The 20,439-nt window shown below is 41.4% G+C and overlaps 1 protein-coding gene across 1 annotated transcript; it reads left to right on the forward strand.

Annotated features, from left to right (window-relative positions):
• Window positions 1-4,249: 4,249 nt before the first annotated feature.
• lgi3 (leucine-rich repeat LGI family, member 3) lies at window positions 4,250-20,022 on the forward strand. The gene is made up of 9 exons (XM_088939572.1): window positions 4,250-4,770; window positions 6,230-6,301; window positions 10,828-10,899; window positions 11,898-11,969; window positions 12,503-12,574; window positions 13,109-13,278; window positions 13,764-13,928; window positions 15,374-15,464; window positions 16,288-20,022. The coding sequence occupies exons 1-9, from the start codon at window positions 4,577-4,579 to the stop codon at window positions 17,015-17,017; spliced, it is 1,638 nt and encodes a 545-aa protein (XP_088795698.1). The 5' UTR covers window positions 4,250-4,576; the 3' UTR covers window positions 17,018-20,022.
• Window positions 20,023-20,439: the final 417 nt, after the last annotated feature.

The following is a 20,439-nucleotide window of genomic DNA, read 5'->3' on the forward strand; positions in this document are numbered from 1 at the left end:
GCCAGAGCTTAATGTTGCTTTTGGCACAGCAGCCCTGCTCTGTTTTTCTTATCTTCATCTTAGATCCCCCATAAGTGTCTATAACTGTTCCTAAGCCCCTGATCAAAACTTTGTTTGCTAAAGACTTCTAGTCTTTCCTTTTCTCACCAAACAAAGAAACCCTTGACTGTAGCGAGCGTGCGTTTTTACTGGAAGACTGATGTACTTGACCTCCCACACCCTTAGTAGGTACAACCGGACCATTTACACCACCACCGTGAAAGCTGACATTGAGCCTGATCGCTGCCCGGTGGGAGGGGGCCAAGTTTCGAACACCCATGCGGGGGAAAGCAATCCAGTTCTGGTCTGGAAAGAGAAACAGCCAGCTGTGCCTGTGTGGTGACCTGCATCCGTCCCTGCACGACTGAGCACAGTGTTCCTGTTTATCCCCAGGTTTGTTTTGGAAGAAACATCATTTGGGAAAACTAGTGACTCAGAAAATTTAATTCTACCCCAAACGCCTCATGTGATGACTGCAGGAGCCAAGTGGGCACGCAGGGGTGAAGTGGTTTCAGGGCATGCCAGCTTGGCTCATGCTACACTCACGCTAGTTCGAGCTGGCCTGTACTATTACTCGTTTTACAACTGGAGCTCCGGTGCTCTGCTTTTCAGACAGTAGAAGATGGTTTCGACCAACTCATCCACAGGGCTGCTGATGCGTCAACTCAATACAACTCCTCTGATGTGCCCACAGTTCATGGATCTTAAGATCTTTTCACATTTCTTCATGTTTAATTTTGAACTTCTTGGTTTCGCCAAACCACAAGGATGACTCCGGATAAAAGAAATGTGATGTATTGGGGGATGTTGTATTAGTCATATAAAAGATTTGGATCGAATTCAAAACTGGGCAAACACCTGTAGACAAGTGCTCTCTAATAGAAAATGGAAAACAGTGGTCTGACAGAAGACACCTATGTACCAGACTGAGTCATGTATGTTGACACAATTCTCCTCCTCTTGGGAATGTCTGCAAGCAAGAATAATAGCAAACGAGAATAAGATAGTACAGTATAAAGTATAGAATTTGAGTCAAGGTATGTAATGTTAAAGTTGTATGATGTACTAATAAGACCTCATTTAGAATATTGTGTACAATGTTGGTCATCAGGTGATGAAAGAAAATGCTGCTCTGGAATCAGTTCAAAGAAGAGCAAGCCGGTACATTCCCAGGCCTACAGGAATGTCATACACTGACAGGCTAAAGAAAGCAAAGAAAGTCTTTTTAACCCTGAACACAAGACCTGATTGAAAATCCACATAGACGTTGACAATGTCAGTCCAAATAACGTCTGCTGGTAAAAGAAACCTGAAACAGAGAATACAAGTGGAAACTACACGGACGTGTTAAGCAGTGTAAAACAGAGCAGTGGGGACTTTTTTTACATAAATTGTTATGGGAGTCTGGAACAAGCTACCGAGCCTTGTTGTTGAGGCTGACTCCCTGACTTCTTTCAAGAAATAGGTGGGTGAGATCCTTAGATTAATCAGCTACAAGGAACTTAACAAGGTAGATGAGCAGAAACGTCTCTTCTCATTTGTACACTTTCTTATGTGGCCATAGCTTGAGGGAAAGTGTGTCAGACGTCGACAAGGATGAAAAGTTATCACAGGTCTCCTCCTGGTGGTGCGCTTGTGCATTACAGATCGAAAGTACAGGCCTTGAAATCCTTCCAGAAGAAACACTTGTGTTCGCAGTGGGTGTGGAGCCTCACTTGCATATTCTGAACAGATCTGTTTACAACAGCGAGGCGCTAAAATGAAACATCTTTAGTGACTTTCTTGCAAAATTGCTGTAAATGATTTTACCTTTTCTGTGTTCGCTTATCGTTTATTAAATGTACCATCTTGTAGTGTTTAAAGTGTCAGCACACACACCGAAGTGAGTAAGATGATGCATGAAAAGGCTGAGAATACAGAGACCATGAAACTGTAGCCTTTTTTTTAGTTTAGCTGTCAGTGTGTCGAGCAGCGAGTTCCCATGGAGAATCATCAGTGCCTGGCACCGCGGTGCCCACTCAGCCAGCCACACAGGTAGCCTGAACTGGGCAAGACTACAAATGGGCATAAGTTTCCCTTTTACCATCTGCCATAGGACTGGAAACAAATGAAGATATTTATTTAAAATAACAGAAGATCTGTTGTTTTTTTACATACACAAAACATTGATTCACCCACAAAAGAAATGGGTTATTTTGTGAGAACTCAACAACTTGACACTAATTCTAGATTAATATACGGTCAGAATTTTTGTTTAAGTGTGTTTCAGGATATTATTGCATTAGAAGAAGGAGCTCTGCTCACCTTCTTGTCCACAAGCCATAAGGTGATTACTTTAAGGAAAAAGCCCAGAAGGGCTGGAACAGGAAGATCAATCAAGTTCTTCATTTATAATGCCCTTTATAGCAGGTTAGAAGGGGTTCTATATCTTAGGTGCTTGAACTGGTAACACAATGTCCTCTGCAGTTCATTGAGATAACAGCCTCCAGCTGGCCAGTTGGCTGTTTATTGCTTTATGTAAAATTTAAAAATAATTGTAGGTTATTACTGCATAATATAACATGTGTGGGCTCACTGTCTCATGTAGTGCTTGTCTTGGCTCAGTCATTGCGCTGGGATCAGATAATGATTGAAAATCTCTGTTGTAGTTCCTTTTATAATCTTCAGGTCACTACATAAATGGCTAAGTTTTCTAAAAACTCAACAGTACCTTACAAACCTTTTCAGAGGATAAGGCTGATTCGTTAGCAATGTCAATGCATGCAGGGGGTTTCTCTTAGGTCACACACAGGCCTGTGTGCCTTGTTCTGTGTATTTCCAATGTTCCTTATGTGTTTTTTAGAAAATATCCTAAATCTGAGAGACTATATCCAACCTAGTTTAAACTTCAAACTCATTAAAGTATCCACGACTTCAGCTACACCCTTGTGCTATACATTATGATATAGATATTAGTATACTGTAGTTCATGCAAAGAGCACTCAACACCTATTCAAGGAACCTAACCAGAAATAATTTTCAAGCCTAAATCCTGGATTTCAAAGGAAAACTTGTCAATGCCTGGATGATATCCTGTGATCATTTAACTACTAACTACCAAGTGGGCTACTGTAGGTGAGCTTAATTGCTTCCTGTCGTTTGCAATATTTCTTCTTTTCCTTTATGTAAAGAGAACCGAAAGAACAGGACAAATGTTCACATATCTTTCAATTGCGAGCTTTTTGCCCAATGTTATTATTGAGCGGTTTAGTAGGAGTAATTTAATTGAGATACTGAATTGGCTTTAAACTATGTGGACAAGGCCAAACATAACATACAAGGACAAGACCATTGGAAACTGCAACTAGGAGGAATGAATCAAGACGATGCAGCAAGAGTGCAGAATAGGTGGAAGTGGGGGTGCTGGGAAGGAGGTGTTTGTTACCTGTATTTAAGCTTAGCTGAGCATGGTGGAGAGTCAGCTATTTACCCAAATTTACGTTATGAGCGATAAGAAGATAGTCATTTATTAATGTGAGGATTCAAAGAAAGATTTGTCTGTCTTCAGGATGGCTTTCAATGCTTGTTTGTTCCAAAGCTGAATTTGCTTCCACTTCCGTTTTTTTAAAAGGACTTGTAAAACTTGGTGCCAAACCTGTGCCAAACCTGTCAAGAGAACACAAAACATGGAAGTAAATAAAGGATTTTTCAACAAATTAGAGCTTGGAGTTTTTAGCTGAATTTGTGAAGAAATAAATAGAAGGAGCACAGTTTTGCATCAGAGCAAATCTGTGCTGCTGGCAGGCAGAGCTCACTAGAGACGCCTTGCGAGTATCCCTGTTTAGATATTTTCTTCAAACCTAATTTCAGGTCATAATGTCCAGCAGCTTCAGTGTCTGCGATGCGGCAGCATCAGGCATCCCTGTGCATTGCATTGTGAATGCAGAGAGCACAGCCCAGCTGGAGCTCTGCCAATATCACCCGTGTTTCCCCCAGGCTTCCCCTCTGCAGATTTCTCTTCCCGGCAGAGCTGTGATTACCTGGGGACCCTGAGAAAATAGGTCTGGGAGATTTCAGAGTAGCTTCCACCAACACACACACACACACTGCAACCCCACAACCTCCTCCCTCTAGCAGCATCGCGGTTCAGCTGAGCTGTCTCTGCAAAGCTTCTCCAAGAGGTGATTAATAATTCAGTGTCAGTAGCGTTGCATAAAATCTCCTTGTTGAGCGCAGAGTGCAGTCGCACTGTGCTCTGACAGCTGCACTGTTACTGGGAGCTCGCGAGGCTGCATACTAAACACTGTACAGGCCACCTGGGACTGCCCTCACTCTCTCTCTCTCTCACTGTCTCTTTATCTGTCTCCGTCTTACTCTCATCTCTTGCTCAGGAGCACAGCAGCAACACGCAAGTAGTCCTTTCCAGGGAAGAACTGGGATCTCCTTCTCCTCGCAGGAAGCGCGAAACAGCAAGATCAAGCTCTTCGGTCTCTCTCTGCGAGCGCCTCCGCACTCCAGCCCCCCCCCCCCCTCCTCCCCCAGTTCCACGGCGGCCAGAATGTCAAGAGCTGAGTCGCGGCTGCCCCTCTGGGCCACCTTACTTTGCCTGCTCTACCTGACGGGCTGCAGCGGAGCCAGAAGAGCCCCCAAAGTCCCCCGCTGTCCCGCAACCTGCTCTTGCACCAAAGACAGCGCCTTCTGCGTGGACACAAAGGCTATTCCCAAGAGCTTCCCTCCGGGCATCATCTCCTTGTAAGTACCCCGACGCGCAACCTCCCTCTGTCAGCAGACTGGCTCAAGCCCTGCACACTCCTCTTAACGCTGTGGATAAACTTTGCACTTGTTTGTTTTTTTTACTATATTTTCCCCTCGTTTTAAGAAAAGCACTTTTAATTAAACCAATTTGCTTTTGTTTTGAGAAAGGTTCCATTTCTGTCTGTTGCAGGAGGTTGGGTTCAGTCTTTTTTTTTTGGAATAATGATTTTCAGACTAGAGGGCAGTGCGGTCTGGGAACTGAAATGTGAAATGTGTGTGCTCTTTACTGGTGATAGAGTGCAATCCAGCTCCACAGACTATGTTTGGAAAGATTCCTTCACAGCAGAATTAATTGAAGGATTTATGTATTTGATCTGTTCATTTCAGAACTTAAACATTCAGTGCAAATGCTTAGAATAAAGCATCTCTGCTCACACTGTCTTAAGAAAATAATAATACAGAAAAACCTTACCTCTCTGATTACAGGATAAATTAGTTCAGTGCTGCAGGGGCAAAACAATCCGTTTACGGATTTGCTGAGATATTCTATTTCCGTCTCAAAGAAAGTAGCATTCTGTTTCAGATGACACTGATCGGTGAGTTCTGAGCTGCCAAAGATATTGATTAATAACAGTGGTAGAGAACAGCAGAGGTTCAGATTAGTTGGACTGTGGAGGTGGAGGAAGACATTGATTTTCCTGTTGCAGTGTGGTGGGGGTTTAATCCCCATATTTCACTGACTGAATCAAAAGACCTCAGTGGCCTGTTATGGTACCACAGACGTACTTCAAACCTGTGTGTTTTGTGGGTGTGTGAGAGATTGTACGAACTTGCATTGACAACACATGCAGTAGATGTATATGAGTATGTTTAAGTACAAAGATTTCCTTATATTGACAAGTGATCAATACCATCTGTGAAAGCTAGATTTGTTTTGAAACGGAAAAGAAAGTTAAGACAGGCTTCGGTTGCTTAGCTCTGTACTGCAGCCTCCCCAGACTGTGAATTGAATTCTGCAAGGCAGTGATGCCATGACGGAGATGAAAGAAGAGCCCTGGGACTCTGTGGTCAAGTAGTTTATGGAGTTGAGGCCCGGGCGACAGTGAGGACGAGTGATCAGAGCTAAGGGACTCGGCCTCCATGCTTAATGTTCAGAGACTTGTGGTTAAATTGCTTCCCGTGGTTAGAGCTTGCCAATAAAGGCACGAGTGGAGCTGTGGAGGTGGGAGGAGGCTAAGGGCTGAGCTGGCTGGCCTAGTTTTACTGCTGAAAAACTGGAGAAATTGTCCTAGTGAATAATAATAACTCAGGAACTTAATATGAGGGGAACGATCATAGGAAACTAGCATATTGGTCTTTCAGGTTCTGTTTTAGATTGCTCACAGTCAACACAAAGTAGACCGTATTGTTCCTTGTGCCCGAAGTTCTGATATCCTCTGTACTTCTCCCTGTGCAGGACAATAGTGAACGCAGCCTTCACAGAGATTCCTGAGGGTGCATTCTCCCATCTCCACCTGCTGCAGTTCCTGTGAGTACGACCCCTGCAGTCTTCCTCACCCCCTCCTCCACCTGCACAGCTTCCTGGCCTGGCCTGCTGGAGGGCACGGGCTTCACTGGTCCCACTTTCAGAAGGGTGGAGTAGAGAACATCACCCACACTCGCCCTGTTTCTTACTAGACACGTTCGAAACACTGTCTGTGTGAGGACAGTAATGAAAGATCTGATTGCGTTAACTGGAATCAGTCTATAAACATGCAATTCATTGTACGTTTTTGTATATTATAATAACATAGCAGGGTTACAAATGGCAGGAAGACATCTGGCCTATCTAGCCTGTTTGATATTTAGCTACGAAAGTCTCCTCAATGAAGCCAAGGAATCGGCTTCAACAACATGTTTTGGGCAGCTTGCTCAGATCTCTCACAACTCGTTGGGTAAAGATGTTCCTTCTGTTCTCAGTTGTAAATACATGTTCATATACAGTAGCTTCTGCTTGTGTTCCCTGGTTCATCGATTCTGTTCAATCTGAAGAAATCCGTTGGGTCTTTCTCATTGCCCTTGATGCGTTTGAATACTTGTATCAAGCCTCTCATAATTTTTTTTAAGATTAAAAAGGTTCAGTTCCTTCAGTCTGCCAGGACATTCCATTAAGTGCTGGAATGAATAACATGGTGACAAAATTTGACCTAATATTCCAAATTAGGCTTAACTTGTGCATTTTACAATTTTTAACATAACAATTCTTGATTTAAATTCTGCTCTTTTAATTACATACTGTATATATCCCAATATTTATTTTGACAACAAAATGCTAGCAATTTAATTTATTAATTGATATAAACCTTGTACCAGTTTCTGAGTTTCAGAACTACCAGGTTTGTGCAATATTAACACAAGATTGCTTTGTTATAATGATGCAAAGGAACAAGTAATATGTTTATTCCATGATGAAAAGAGAATAAAAGAAACAACGTTTCGGCTGTGGAGCCTTTTTCGGGTGTCAAGAAGAAGACTCCACATCCGAAACGTTGTGTTTCCTTTCTTCTCAGCTGCTGCTGGAAATTCTGGATGTTGACGTTGATAGAAACAGTACTCCTGAAGTGGTGTATTTTGGAAACTCAGGACTGAATCCAGAAACATTTTCAACAAAACGAACGGAACAATTAAAGTAATCGATTAGAACTAAAGATGTAGAGGTCAGCTGGAACAGAAACCACAGACACAGTGTTCCTCCTGGACTGGAAAACCACTGGTTTATAAGCACACTGTGCATAGTTTTGATCAGGAAGTTGAGAGTGTTTGGGGTGAGTCAAAACATTTTAGACAAGGTTTAAAGAATGTTAGTAGAAAGCATCCTTATTTTTGGTATCACAGTGTGGTATGGTAGCCTGTGTATTAAGAGTAAAGGGAAGTTGGCCAAAATTGTGGTAAAAAATTGGTTGCCCACAGAAACAATATAAGAGCTGTATTATATTGTAGTTCAAAGGAAAGCTCAGCTTATCGTTGATGACCCCTTCCACCCTCTTCATTCCGATTTTCAACTGCTACCTTCAGGGGGGAGTTTCAGAATACATGTGGCAAAGAAAAATGAATACAAGAATTATTTTGTTCCCTCTGCAACCAGTATGTTAAATGTAGCTTAGTGACTATTTCCCGTGGGAAGCTATCAGATTAACTTAATGATAGTGTGGGCAGGGCGAGATGTGTGTATGTGCATATGTATGGTTGCATGGTTCGTACTATTGTTTCTTTTTATTTTCAAAAAATATTTTTGTGGTTTTTATGGTGAGGCTAAAGCCAAATGTCTACCCTTCTGGGTGGCCAGTACAGTCATGTAAATGTTGCAGAAGAGAAAAAGGGACAGATGCTTTATTGCTTTAGTGCTTTATTAATGATGGAGGGACACAGACTGGCTGACATTAACATGGCTTGGTGTTTGGTTTTGGGATGTTGTTTTCTGAAGCTATGTGGTATGAAACAAGGACTGATCAATGGATTAGACTAGTGGGTATCTGATCAAGGGGCAACAATGGCAAACCAGCCATTAAAGCATCTGTGTTTTTTCGATTCAATGCACAGATACTCCCTTTAATGAACCTGCTGTGCTGTGCTTAGGAGCAGAATTGTCACGTCTATGTGAAGATAAAATATTACATTCCTGCGCATGCTTTTAATGAGAACCCACCACATCTTTTGTCTCTGATTTCCAGCTGAATTACTGTCTGTCTCAGCACAAAGCATGGCATTTAAAGAGGATGTCTTAGTTCATGCTGATTTCAGGGATCGTTTTCGTGCTGTGTGTGTTTTCATGACACAATACCTCCATGTGACTTTTCTGTAACTGGTTCTGTACTTGCATTGTATTGTGAGTGGCTGTTCTAGGGACAAAAGGACATCTTAAAGCAGAATGAGGGTGAAATGGCTAGCAGGGGCCGATCTTGTGTGACTGTGTTAACAGTGTGCCACAAGGTGGAGTATGAAGCTCAATCACTTCCCTTACCATGCCCTTCCTCTCAATTAGGTCAGAGACATCTTTTTGCACCTACTGTTGCTGTTGCTGGAATAGTTTTAAACTGGTAAAACAAAAACATAAGCAAAAAAAAAATACTAGGCATTCACGCAGAGGGAATATTGTGTAAGACGTTATGCCTCTGATCTCAAATGAAATGTCACACAAATAGAAATATTAGCTACTCCGTGTCCTTTGTCTTCAGGTATCTTTCCTTCCTCAAGTACATGTTTAGTTTTTAGCCCCCTTCTATGATTTACCATTTCCATGAGTCGGGATTCAGGGTTTAGTTCAACTAAAACATTGTGTTCACTCTGGGAAATGCACTGGCTAATGCAGCATTTCCTTCCAATAAGCACTGATCGTCCTTTCATGGACAGCCTTTGATATCTTCCATTCCTTGGTGTGACTTCTGTCTAGCAGCAACACTCTGTCTGAGTGAAGAGGGACAGCTGTGCACTCGGTCCCCCAGATGTGTGCATTTTCCAATCTATTTTGCATGGCCACAACTTATTATTCTCATGCTGTCTGCTTTATCTGATTATCTATGCAGTGCGCGGCTTGTGGTCTCTACAAGCTTCTGTATGCTAGAAGAATATCTAATAAATGAATGAACTGACAGGCCTCCTCTGTTGCATATTGCATATTACTCAGCGTCCATAGAAGGTCAGGTTACAAGACGTACCTCACAGCTTCACATTGGACATGACCTTCAGATGTACTGTAGCTGAAAAATAAAAAGAAATTAATTAAAGGCAAAAAATATTCAGAATCACAACATTCAAAGGTATCTACAAATTATACACAGGCTACAGCTTTGATCACCCAGAAAACAATCCAATATTGTTTTTCAAAGGGATTGTCTTTGTCCTGTGTTTTCTGCTTTCTTGTCTTACCATGGTCTGATGCTTTTATTCTGAAATGGATTTATCAGCTCATGAAAGTGCCTCATATTGTCAGACATCCCTGGAGGCTTGGAAAAGAAAAGTCTAAAGGCTGCCTGACCCACAGGGAGCATGAAGAAAAATCTAATTATAACAGAGAGGTCTTGATTCCTGTCTGAAAAAGAAGCACACAATATAGCAGATGTGTATTCATGAAAAATAGTTTTTGACATTGAATGAGTTTCAAAATCATTCTGAGTGGCCTGTGTGAAAAACGATCTGAAGAATCTAAATGGTACATCTTATGAGACCACAAAAATAGCTTTAACTATTTATGTGCTGTATATTGCGCAGTGCACAGGCAGAATAGAATGAGCACCTATGTCTTATGGTCATATTTGTGCTAGTGTGATTCGGCTCACTCATTAATCTCTCATGAGTGTGATGGAGGAAAATTGGTAATTAAAAACATATACATCCACCTTGCACTTCGACCATTCTCTATTATTCTTATTGGCATGACTTGCTCACTAAGTTCTGCACACGATCACTGCCTTCAACAAACCCATGTGAGTTATGTAATGAGCATGACATACTGTACCAGCACTGCAGCAACAGCCCGGATGGGTGACCAATGTCATTAAGATGCCAAGGGTGCTAACAGCATTCTGCCAGGTCAGCCTGGCTCTCCTGAATAACGCAGTCCTCAGTGAACATTTCCAAATTATTACCTATTTTTTTACCCCACTTTGCAGATTCTCTCAATTCAACCTGGCCTCTACAAATCTAAACCTGCAAAACATCTCTACAGGGAGATAAGTAAGGGTCCTTTCAGATAACAGCTAAACCATTTAATGTCTCATGCAGATAAATATGGGGAGTTCCATAGTATTTTAATGTAGTTCCTCTTGGTGACAGCAAAACACACCATTATTGAAGCTAACAGTACTGAAAATGAGAGAGACAGCTGCCGTCTTATTAGTTTTGTTATTTCCTAGTTCACCTGTCAGACACAATGTTTTTTTTTTACAACAGAATAGATGAAAAAAGTAACCCATTTTATGGCAGAAAAAGCTGGAAAGATTTCTCAGACACAAGAAGGGTATATAACACACACATGGTATTCTCCTGAACTGTTTGTGTGTCTGTTCCTCCCTGCAGGCTACTCAACTCCAACACTTTCTCCATCATTGCTGATGATGCCTTTGCTGGTCTTTCTCATCTCCAGTACCTGTGAGTGTCACCGCCAGAACCGCCCAGACTAATCCAATCCCCGTCATGGCTCATGCAGTTGAAGGTGCAAAACTCAAGACAGGACGTATAAGTTTCCCTGAACAGAAAGAATGGAATTGCTAAATGAATTTTAAATGTTGGTTAAACTGATCTTGTTTCTGAAAGGCAGCATGACAACAGTTTTACTTCTGTTCAAGAATAACATTTTTTTTTTAGGTGGGCATAAATTTTGAAATTCAAAATAGGTAATTGTGCCAACAAGCAACTATATCAGTGCTCTTTAGTTGGATTACAGATAAGTAGTCAAGGTGGTGTGTTCAGCATAGACAGGATTCAGCCCAGTGATGTTGGGCCAGTGACTCAACCACAAGACAAGCAACAAACTCATGTCCTGAATTAAAAAATACTCTTTCTGTGCTATGGTCTTTTTTATTTCTTCATTACTCCAATATAAAACTTCTAATGGAATAAGTTCTCAAAGCTGAGCCAAGAAGCATATTTTATTCTACTGCCCAGCAAAGCTGACCAGGCCTTTTTGCTAATTAATGGATGTGTAGAAGTATGAAATCGCCAATGACCTCCTTTTTATAAGCCGGTGAAGAAGACGAGTACACAGAAGCAATGCTTTTACTTGCATTAAGTGATTGGGTAATGCTGTCCTGAGCTCAGCTCCAGTCCTCAACAGCGGCTAGGCTGTCTCTGTTGTGAATTTTAATTAATGCAGAGCAAATGTATAGTCCTACACCTTCCACTGCAGTCTAGCTTTACATTGTCAAATACAATTAACATTTCAAATGTAAAATGTTGTTAATGAAGTTTTTATTTACATTTTAGCTAATTCTGTCACTCTTTAGTTTGAGGGAGCAGAGTTTTTGTTGTTGGTGTTGTCGTGTTAATTCCATTTTAAATTGACTAGAAGCGTCCAACATCCTCTTTTTGTGTCTATTACTCTTGTGTTCCCCTCTGGCTGAAATTCGTCTTGTTCATGTCTTTCACAGGTTCATTGAAAACAATGACATCCAAGCCCTGTCCAAGAACACATTCCGGGGGCTGAAGGCACTGACTCATCTGTAGGTCTCTGCACACTACCCACACTCCTGTTGTGTGTTAGAAGCAATTTTTAGCAACATTTTAGGCCAAGCCATAAATGCTTGCTGACTTAGAAATCTTAATGCATTTACATCAGACTGGAAGGCCTAATTCTTCCTATTCTCTAGTTGTCTGCTGTGGCAGATGAAGCATATTCCATTGCCATGGAAACAAGACTTCCGAGATCAATTTGATCCCTGTTTTATGCGGTCATTCGTTTAAATCAGGAACATGAATTGCTCATTTGAATGCTTCCAATTTCTTTCCTATTGCTTACTCTGTCATGCAATTCTCTGCTGTTGTTTTTGCACAAACATCTTGCTGAAAGTAGGCCTCTCGGCAGAGTTCTTGAATGTCAAAAATGCATTTTTGAGGATTATTGAGCAGTCATCGTGTAGGTATGCCTGAGAATTCTCACCTTGGTCTGCTCTCTTCACAGATCCTTTGATTAATAAATGGGAATCGTGTAGGCATGCCTTAGAAACCTAACTGGTCTGGTCTGCTCACTTCACAGTTCTCTGGCTAACAACAACCTGCAGGTCCTTCCTCGAGACCTCTTCCGCCATCTTGACATACTGACTGACCTGTAAGTTCAGGCTCCTTCCCCTTTGTGTCACTGAAGGGCTCTTTTTGGATTTAAGACTCTAGGAAGAGCTCAGGAGAAAGTTATGATTAAATATTCACAGCCACAATCAATATTTCCATACTGTTTAGGATGAAAGGCAAACACTTCATCACAAGAAGCCTGTAGTAATCACTTTTCTATTATTTTCTTAGTCGCTATGATTTCTCACAGGAATAGCAAAATCAGTGAATTACCTAGCATGGGTTTGAATGGTTTCTGCTGCAGATCATAATTGTTTTTTGAGCTGAAGGGATTGAATTGTGGAAACACAATCATCTACGGATGACATGTTTTTAATAAGTATTAAATAAAACAGCAGAAGCTGTTTTCCTGGAACCATGAAGGTCAAAAATGTTTAGAAGATTTGCTCAGTCAGGAGTGGAGTTAAACTAATGTTACAAACAGCAGATTGCTTTGGGACTTCAGCTCCACGATTTGCAGGGGAACCTGTGGCTTGTGGAACATGGTTCAAAGTGGTTTCTGTCTCCTGGTCAGTGACCTGAGAGGGAACTCATTCCGGTGTGACTGCAAGATCAAGTGGCTGGTGGACTGGCTGGAGAAGACGAACACCACGGTGCCAGCGATCTACTGCGCCAGCCCTATAGAGTTCCAGGGCCGCAGGATCTCTGACCTCACCCCCCGGGACTTCAACTGCATCACCGCAGGTCTGTGGGCAACAAGTGGTGGGAGCTGCTGGTGAACTGGTTAAAAAAAAAATCTTTAAGAACAGGCATCTGGAATTCTAGACAATTTAAAGGGCTTACTCGTTTTTGAGCTCTAAATGGCTCAGAAGGACATGTCATTTACTTATTTTTACAGGAACTTCTCATTTACTATTCAAAGCTTCTTTAAATTCAATGCTTTAAAACATGCAGGACTGCATATTGGTGGTTAAGGTTCTGGTCTCCTATCATGGAAGGTTGTGGGTTCAAATCCCAACTGAGACCCTTCTGTGCTACCCTTGAGTAAAGTGCTTTAATTGTTCGAGTGGAATCCCCATGTATATAAATGGGTGCAAATGTAAGGTACTTCTAATAAAAGTATCAGTCACGTGAATTATAATAGAATGAAAGTAGTTCAATAGTGAGCAGTTGATTTATACTTCTTTTGAAATGCAGTCTTCTAACAATAGTTTCTTATCATCCCCCAGACTTTGCCGTGTATGAGACCTTTACATTCCAGTCAGTATCGGTGGAGTCCTTTGAGTACGCTGGAGACCTCTATGTGGTTTTTGCACAGCCTGACACTGGGAACTGCACCTTGTACGAGTGGGACCATGTGGAGATGGTCTTCAGGAAATTCTACAATATCACGTGTAAGGGTTTACTTTCAGAGTGGGGAGACTTAGTCAACAAGCAAGAGCATAAAGAAAAGCCAGATCTTTTAGTTAAAATGATCTTCCCCTTAGGTGTCACAGTCTTGTCTGCTTTAACAAACACCTGTCACCACCTATCACGACATCTGCTGTAACAAATAACAGAAAAAATACACTGCCTCCATTTCTCCTGATTCCTCATGGCTCTAACCACATCCTTTCTGCTGCTCTCTGTCTTTTCAGCAACCCAGTTCTGATCATTAGCCCTTAATGACTCCATCTTGACTCTTCAGTTATGTCAGCTAAACTGCATGGCCAGCCTCTCTGGTGATAACTTCTAATTAAATAATGAAATCACAATGAAAACGTACCCCCTGAATTTCTGATGTACAACAACCACGCTGAATCCCTTACTCCTTATCTCTAGCCACACTCTAGTCGTCTGATATCACCCTCTTAACTGTCCCCTCATGAAGACTACAAACAAGCAGATGATAGCACCTTCTCCTGCTTTGCCCCTAGACTGCATAACACCCTGGCCTGTGAATTCAGGAAATCTGTTTCTGTTTCTTTTCATTTGCCTTGAAACTGGCATTTCTATTGATTAAGTCTGAGTGGTGTGAACACCTGAAGAAGGCTCCACGGCCGAAACGTTGTGTTCTCTTTCTTCTTTTTTTCAGCATGGAATAAACCTATTACTTGTTCCATTACTGTTATAAGCTGCTTCCATTCTGCTTACTTTCCTTGAAGTTCTCAAATTTCACTAATAATAAAAGCAAAAGCCTCCCCAACACCTTCCTCCCCTCATCCACTCGTGCAGGTAAAAGCTCCAGCGAGCGCTCTCTTCCTGAACTGGTGTAGCTGCTTTCAGGATAATGGACTGTGAGTGGTACTCGCAGGGTAGGCTGTGTTTTCAGACTGGGTCTTGGTAGGCTGTGTGGCAGACAGATGAAAGAGCCCTGTGGATTTAAGAGCCCTTCTGTAGCGTTGGTTACACTGCTTAGGCAGCCTTTTAGCCTACTGAAGCATGAGCATTAACCTCTTAGAGGAAAACAAATCTCTGATCCTAAAGATGCACATAACAGAGACATGAATTCCATAGGCATCTCATAGAAATATCTGCAGTTGTTGTTACCAGTATTTCAAAGTCTAAAAACTCACTAGGACAGTATATGCATGTACTGTTCCCCATATTATTTAAATATCTGCAGTGTGCTTAAAATTATACCTTTTTTTTAAGGAATTGGGCTAAACTCCAAATGATTTGGTTCTAAATCCTTTAGAGTAACGTGAAATAATGGATCCAGCATAAGAATTTACAATTACAGTAGAGGTGCTCAGCTTTCACAGCCCTACACTGACTTGTTTTTATGTGACTCCTTTTTTCTGATTGCTCCAGAGATTTCTCCCTGACCTCTGTGTCTGTGTGTGTGTCTCTCTCCCAGCTCGCTCGGCAGTGTACTGCAAGCCTGTGGTGATTGAAAACACTCTGTACATGGTGGTGGCACAGCTGTTTGGTGGCTCACACATCTTCAAGTGAGTGTGAAAATATTGCCTTGATCTTGTAAAGAGTTCTGTGAACCTCCCGAAGTGACTTGCTGGTTTTAGACAAAGAGTCTATTAATTAAAACCCTTGAATTTGTGCTACAGCAGTACTGCAATCCAGAATCTTCTTCTTTGCACTTAGTGCTTCCCAGCAGTTTGCAAAACAATCTCTCTGATGTTCTGGCCCTCAGAGAATCTTCTGAGCTAATGAAATTCCCTTGGCTATATATAAGATGTTTTGCAAGACACTTGTAATATGATGATTAATCAGAAGAACTTGATTAAAGACACAGTTTCAGGAGCAGTGAGGGTCGATCTGGGGTCTAGCAAGCAATGTCTCTGTTGATTGGGGATTGGGGCTGGGGTGTGAAATTACAGCTGGGTGGGGGGGCAAGATTTTAAATTCAGCACTTCTTCAAAGGACAGATGCTTTTTGTAAATGGCAGTAGTATTTTTATTTATTTATTTTTTGTAGAAGATTTAAAAAGGGGAAACGTCTGTTTGTAAAATGGGCTACTTTTCATATGAAGGGGAAAGGTGTTCCCAGCCATTGGTCCTTAGATTGAGCCCTGGTCAAGGTAATATACTAGATCCTCAAGAGCAAAGTGGCACAGCTTTGTCTGGTTTAATGAAAAAGGTTGGTTAAAAGAATCAGAGCATGCTTTAAATGCAAACCAGAGCATATTTGGAATTGGTCGCTCTCCTAGGGATTGAGATTGATCGTGAACTTGTTCCAGACAGTTTTATAGAGCAGTACCCCCACATCTTTGAGAACAGAACTCCCTGATCCTCCTCCCATTCCATTACCTGGCAGGTGGGAGAAAGATCCTCTGAGGTTTGTGAAGATCCAGGACATTGACACCACGCGCGTCCGCAAACCCAACTCTGTAGAAGCTTTCCTCCTGGAGGGAGACTGGTTTTTCGCTGTGGCCGACAGCTCTAAGGCGGGTTCCACCAGTCTGTACCGCTGGAACAGTAATGGGTTTTATTCCCACCAGTCCCTCCACCCCTGGCACCGGGACACCCACGTCGAGTACCTGGAGATAGACGGCAAACCCCACCTCATCCTGTCCAGCAGCTCCCAGCCGCCCGCGGTGTACAAGTGGAATCGGGGGCAGCGCCAGTTCGCCTTCCACTCCCAGATACCCAACGCTGTGGACGTGCAGATGGTCAAGCACTTCCGGGTGCTCAAAGACCTTTACCTCTGCCTCACCCGCTTCATCGGGGACTCCAAGATCCTGCGCTGGGAGGGCCAGCGTTTCGTGGAGATCCAGTCCCTGCCTTCCCGGGGTTCGATGGTGGCCTACCCTTTTGCGGTGGGCCCCCGCCAGTACATGGTCCTGGGCAGCGACTTCTCCTTCTCCCACGTCTACCTGTGGGATGCTCTGACCCAGCGTTTCCAGCCCTTCCAGGAGCTCAATGTGCGGGCCCCCCGATCCTTCAGCTTGGTCTCCATTGACAACAAGAACATCCTCCTGGCTGCCAGCTTCAAGGGCAACACCTTGGCCTACGAGCACCTGGTGGTGGATCTGAGCGCTAAGTAGAAGGTGCCAGGGAGGAATAATCCCACTTCTACAGGTTGGGGGCTTGAACGATGTGGGTCAAGTCTGGAGTGCAGGGGGGTCTTATTCGCAATCCAAACAATTCCCAAATCAACCCCATGCGTTAATTAGTTATACCGTTCTGCTCCAATGCATGTTTACAGGTTACAGGGCGGCCTTTATTTATTTAATTCAAAGTGTTTTTGATCCAGAGCAAAGGCTTCACTCCTCATGATGTGAATGCCAGAAGGAAAAATGCTACACACTATTAAATGGATGCACTGTATCAGAAGGTAAAATGTTATTGACTCATTGCACTGAGAGTTAATTTTACAAAACACTAACAGAGGCCTTTGCCCACTGGATACCACAGGATTTCACTTGATGAAATGCTTTGAGAGTTTTGCCAGTATCAGAATGAAATACTAAGGAAACGGGCAGTTTTGAGCTCATAGTCCCTTTCCGATCTACACTTTTTTCATCTTACATACAGTATGGATGGAATTACCATGTAAAAATTGCCTTTACAAATTAAACACAACCGATTTGTTTGTACTAAACAACCAAACTAATGCTGCATGCAATCTACTGAATTGCACAACGTGCAAAGCTCATTAAAAACGATATTTTGTTGCAGAAGAAACCCTAAGAAGAGAGAAATTGTGTAGAAAGGTACTGTTACACCATACAGAAACCTTACAATGTGCCAAATTAACTTTATGACAAGGTACACAATTGTCAGGAAAGAAAGAAGGTGTAGTGTATAGCTGTTTCTAAGCATTATCTCCTTTGCTTTTTGTGATACCTTACTTTGAATGTGTTTGTATGCCTTTCATTGAGTATAGAGCAAGATGCCGGAGATTCACATGAAGGAAAAATCCTGTGTCACATGTAGCTGCATCTCAAATATAACCCTGTTATATAATTGCTTTGAAAAGGATGTTTCTGTGGTAATATACTGTATATTTAAGGCCTTTAACTATTTTATTAAAAGCTGTTGGCATTTGTTTAAATTACTGACATCTTTCTAAAATGCACAGAATGATGGTTACTTTGTAATACAATATTTATTGTAATTGTACAGTGTTTATTGGAAGGCCATTCTTCAAAATGTCTTGCATGAAGACATTAGATTCCAGTTAAATGGCATTTCTTTCATAAATTGACTTGAACATGTATCTGTTAGTTTTTAAACCACCAATTTAGGTGTTAAGGAAGAGGTGGGGCTAATTTTAAACACTAACCTTTTTAAAGATATTTTAGTTTCATTTTTGGAAAAGAATGCCAGAACATTAAAGAAGCTAATGATATGAAAAAATATGTCACTGTGAAGAATAACTCTAAAACACTTTTTAGATTTGTGCAAAAACAATATTGCCAAGGTCAGCATTCATTTATAATTGTAATTTATTGACTGTTACAAGCAGGAATATCAGGAACACCTTATCATTTGCAAAGATTGAAAAAATCAATTATTTTAATTAGTTATGCTTGGTATACACTCTATATACATTGCGAAATGTGATTGGTTATCATCCCTGTGACACATCCTTATTTGAGAAAAAAATGTATATGCAATGGAAAGTGTATTTGAATGGGAAAGCAATTTATTACATCAACACAGAATATTTTAGCATTCATGAGATTTAAACATATAATTGGTTAAAGCACCTCTATGAACAAAACAGAAATTAAAATATTGCATCTTAAGTGATGTGATCATGACATTCTGTAGTAGTTCAGGTGGGCAGCTGCATCAAAATGCATAGGTTGCAAAGGAGCAAGTAATAGGTTTATTTCGTGCTGAATAGAGAAGAAAGAAAACACAACGTTTCGACTGTGGAGCCTTCTTTAGGTGTAAGAAAGATAGGACTGCCCTATCTTTCTTACACCCGAAGAAGGCTCCACAGCCAAAATGTTGTGTTTTCTTTCTTCTCTTTTCAGCACGAAATAAACCTATTACTTGTTCCATGATATTCTGTATCTGAGATTACTTCCCAGCTAATCTAACTAAAACCACAAGTGACAGCAGTGCTCTCCAGTTCACATGTAACTTACATTGTTTTTCCCCCAGGCTCTTAAACTGTTCACCAGCAACCTACAGTGTCACGGTTAAGGAAAACTCTGCCTCAATCATTCTCTCACTCACTGCCAATTATTATATGTGTGTAACCAAATAAGTGCAATAATCATAATAATACTAAACTAAGAGGCCTCTGCTTAGCCCTAATGAATAACAATGAATTTTCTTAATCGGGTTACATTTCTTTGTATTTGTTGAATAGCAATAGTGTGTTAGTTTTACATTACTGTCAGGAATATTAACTGTTAGTTGTTTGCAAACCTTGCAAAATATGAAATACTGTAAATATAAGCTAATCGTACTAAAGAAAAACTCTAAACATGAAAATGTGCTCTAAATGTACTAGTCCTAAGATTAACTTTAGTATCATGCTACCATGTTTATGATTTCTAAGCCTCTACTGTATATAATTTTTCTGTGTACATTAGAAATGTGAATTATATAACCTTGCAGTAGATGACAGGTGGTGATTGTATAAAGATGAGTTCTGAACCATGAAGTGTTTCAAATGGGGGTAGAGAAGGTATTTCGACCAGAATTACAAAATTTGTCGCAGTTTGTAATTATTCAGTGCCAACGTGTAAGACTGACCTTCACCCTTGTTCCGTGTGTGAGAAAATATTGATTTCCAAGTGTTAACTGTGAAAAGTAAAAAGTTACTGGCCCATTTAAAACTGCTTACAAATCCACCAAGCTGCGATGCGGTGTTCGTAATTCTTTCAAAGGGCTGTACAGTGAATGTTCCCTACTGAATGTACTGTTCTACAGAGGTAAAGAAGGAATGAAATGGAACATGTGTGTTATAAATGTTTGTGCCAAAGCAGCCTGTTGCCACAGCTCTTGCTTCCTGTTATGTAACATGTGGTATGGAAATGTACCTGTATATTCCCATGGTAAGTGATTAATAAACGTAGGCCCTAACTAAGCTGCTGGCTGTTGGTGTTGAATTGTACCCCGGAGAGGTCCTTTACTGTAGATGGGCAGGGGAACATCAGTGGGCACCTTCTCACTTCCAGCTTTCCCTCCTGCCTTAGTAGACAAGGCTGAGAATGTAGACTGAGGAGACATGATCCACAGGGCTCAGGGCTGAGGCATCAACCTCTGACTGGGTTCAGTATGGGAAAGAGGCACTGGGCAGTGACATTGAGAGATGTGTTTGTCTCCTGATCCCTCTCTTACACAACAGGACTATAGATGTGACACTCCAACCTTATGTCTTCATAAGCATTACAGCTCTTAATGACCACTTGCTAAGATTAATGTTTAATAAACTTAGAATCCGTACCTTTATCAAATATGAATATTTTTACCATCTTTATTGCTCTTAACAAAATGTCATTTA

The sequence above is a fragment of the Atractosteus spatula genome, chromosome 2 (genome assembly GCF_055471065.1).
Source record: "Atractosteus spatula isolate fAtrSpa1 chromosome 2, fAtrSpa1.hap1, whole genome shotgun sequence".
Lineage (NCBI taxonomy): Eukaryota > Metazoa > Chordata > Actinopteri > Semionotiformes > Lepisosteidae > Atractosteus > Atractosteus spatula.

Excerpts from the sequence above, each read along its gene's own strand:
- lgi3 (XM_088939572.1), top strand. The coding sequence starts at position 4,577 with ATGTCAAGAGCTGAGTCGCGGCTGCCCCTCTGGGCCACCTTACTTTGC. Across the intron at positions 6,302-10,827 it reads CTCCACCTGCTGCAGTTCCT|GCTACTCAACTCCAACACTT; the intron begins GTGAGTACGACC and ends TCCTCCCTGCAG. Across the intron at positions 12,575-13,108 it reads CTTGACATACTGACTGACCT|TGACCTGAGAGGGAACTCAT; the intron begins GTAAGTTCAGGC and ends TCTCCTGGTCAG.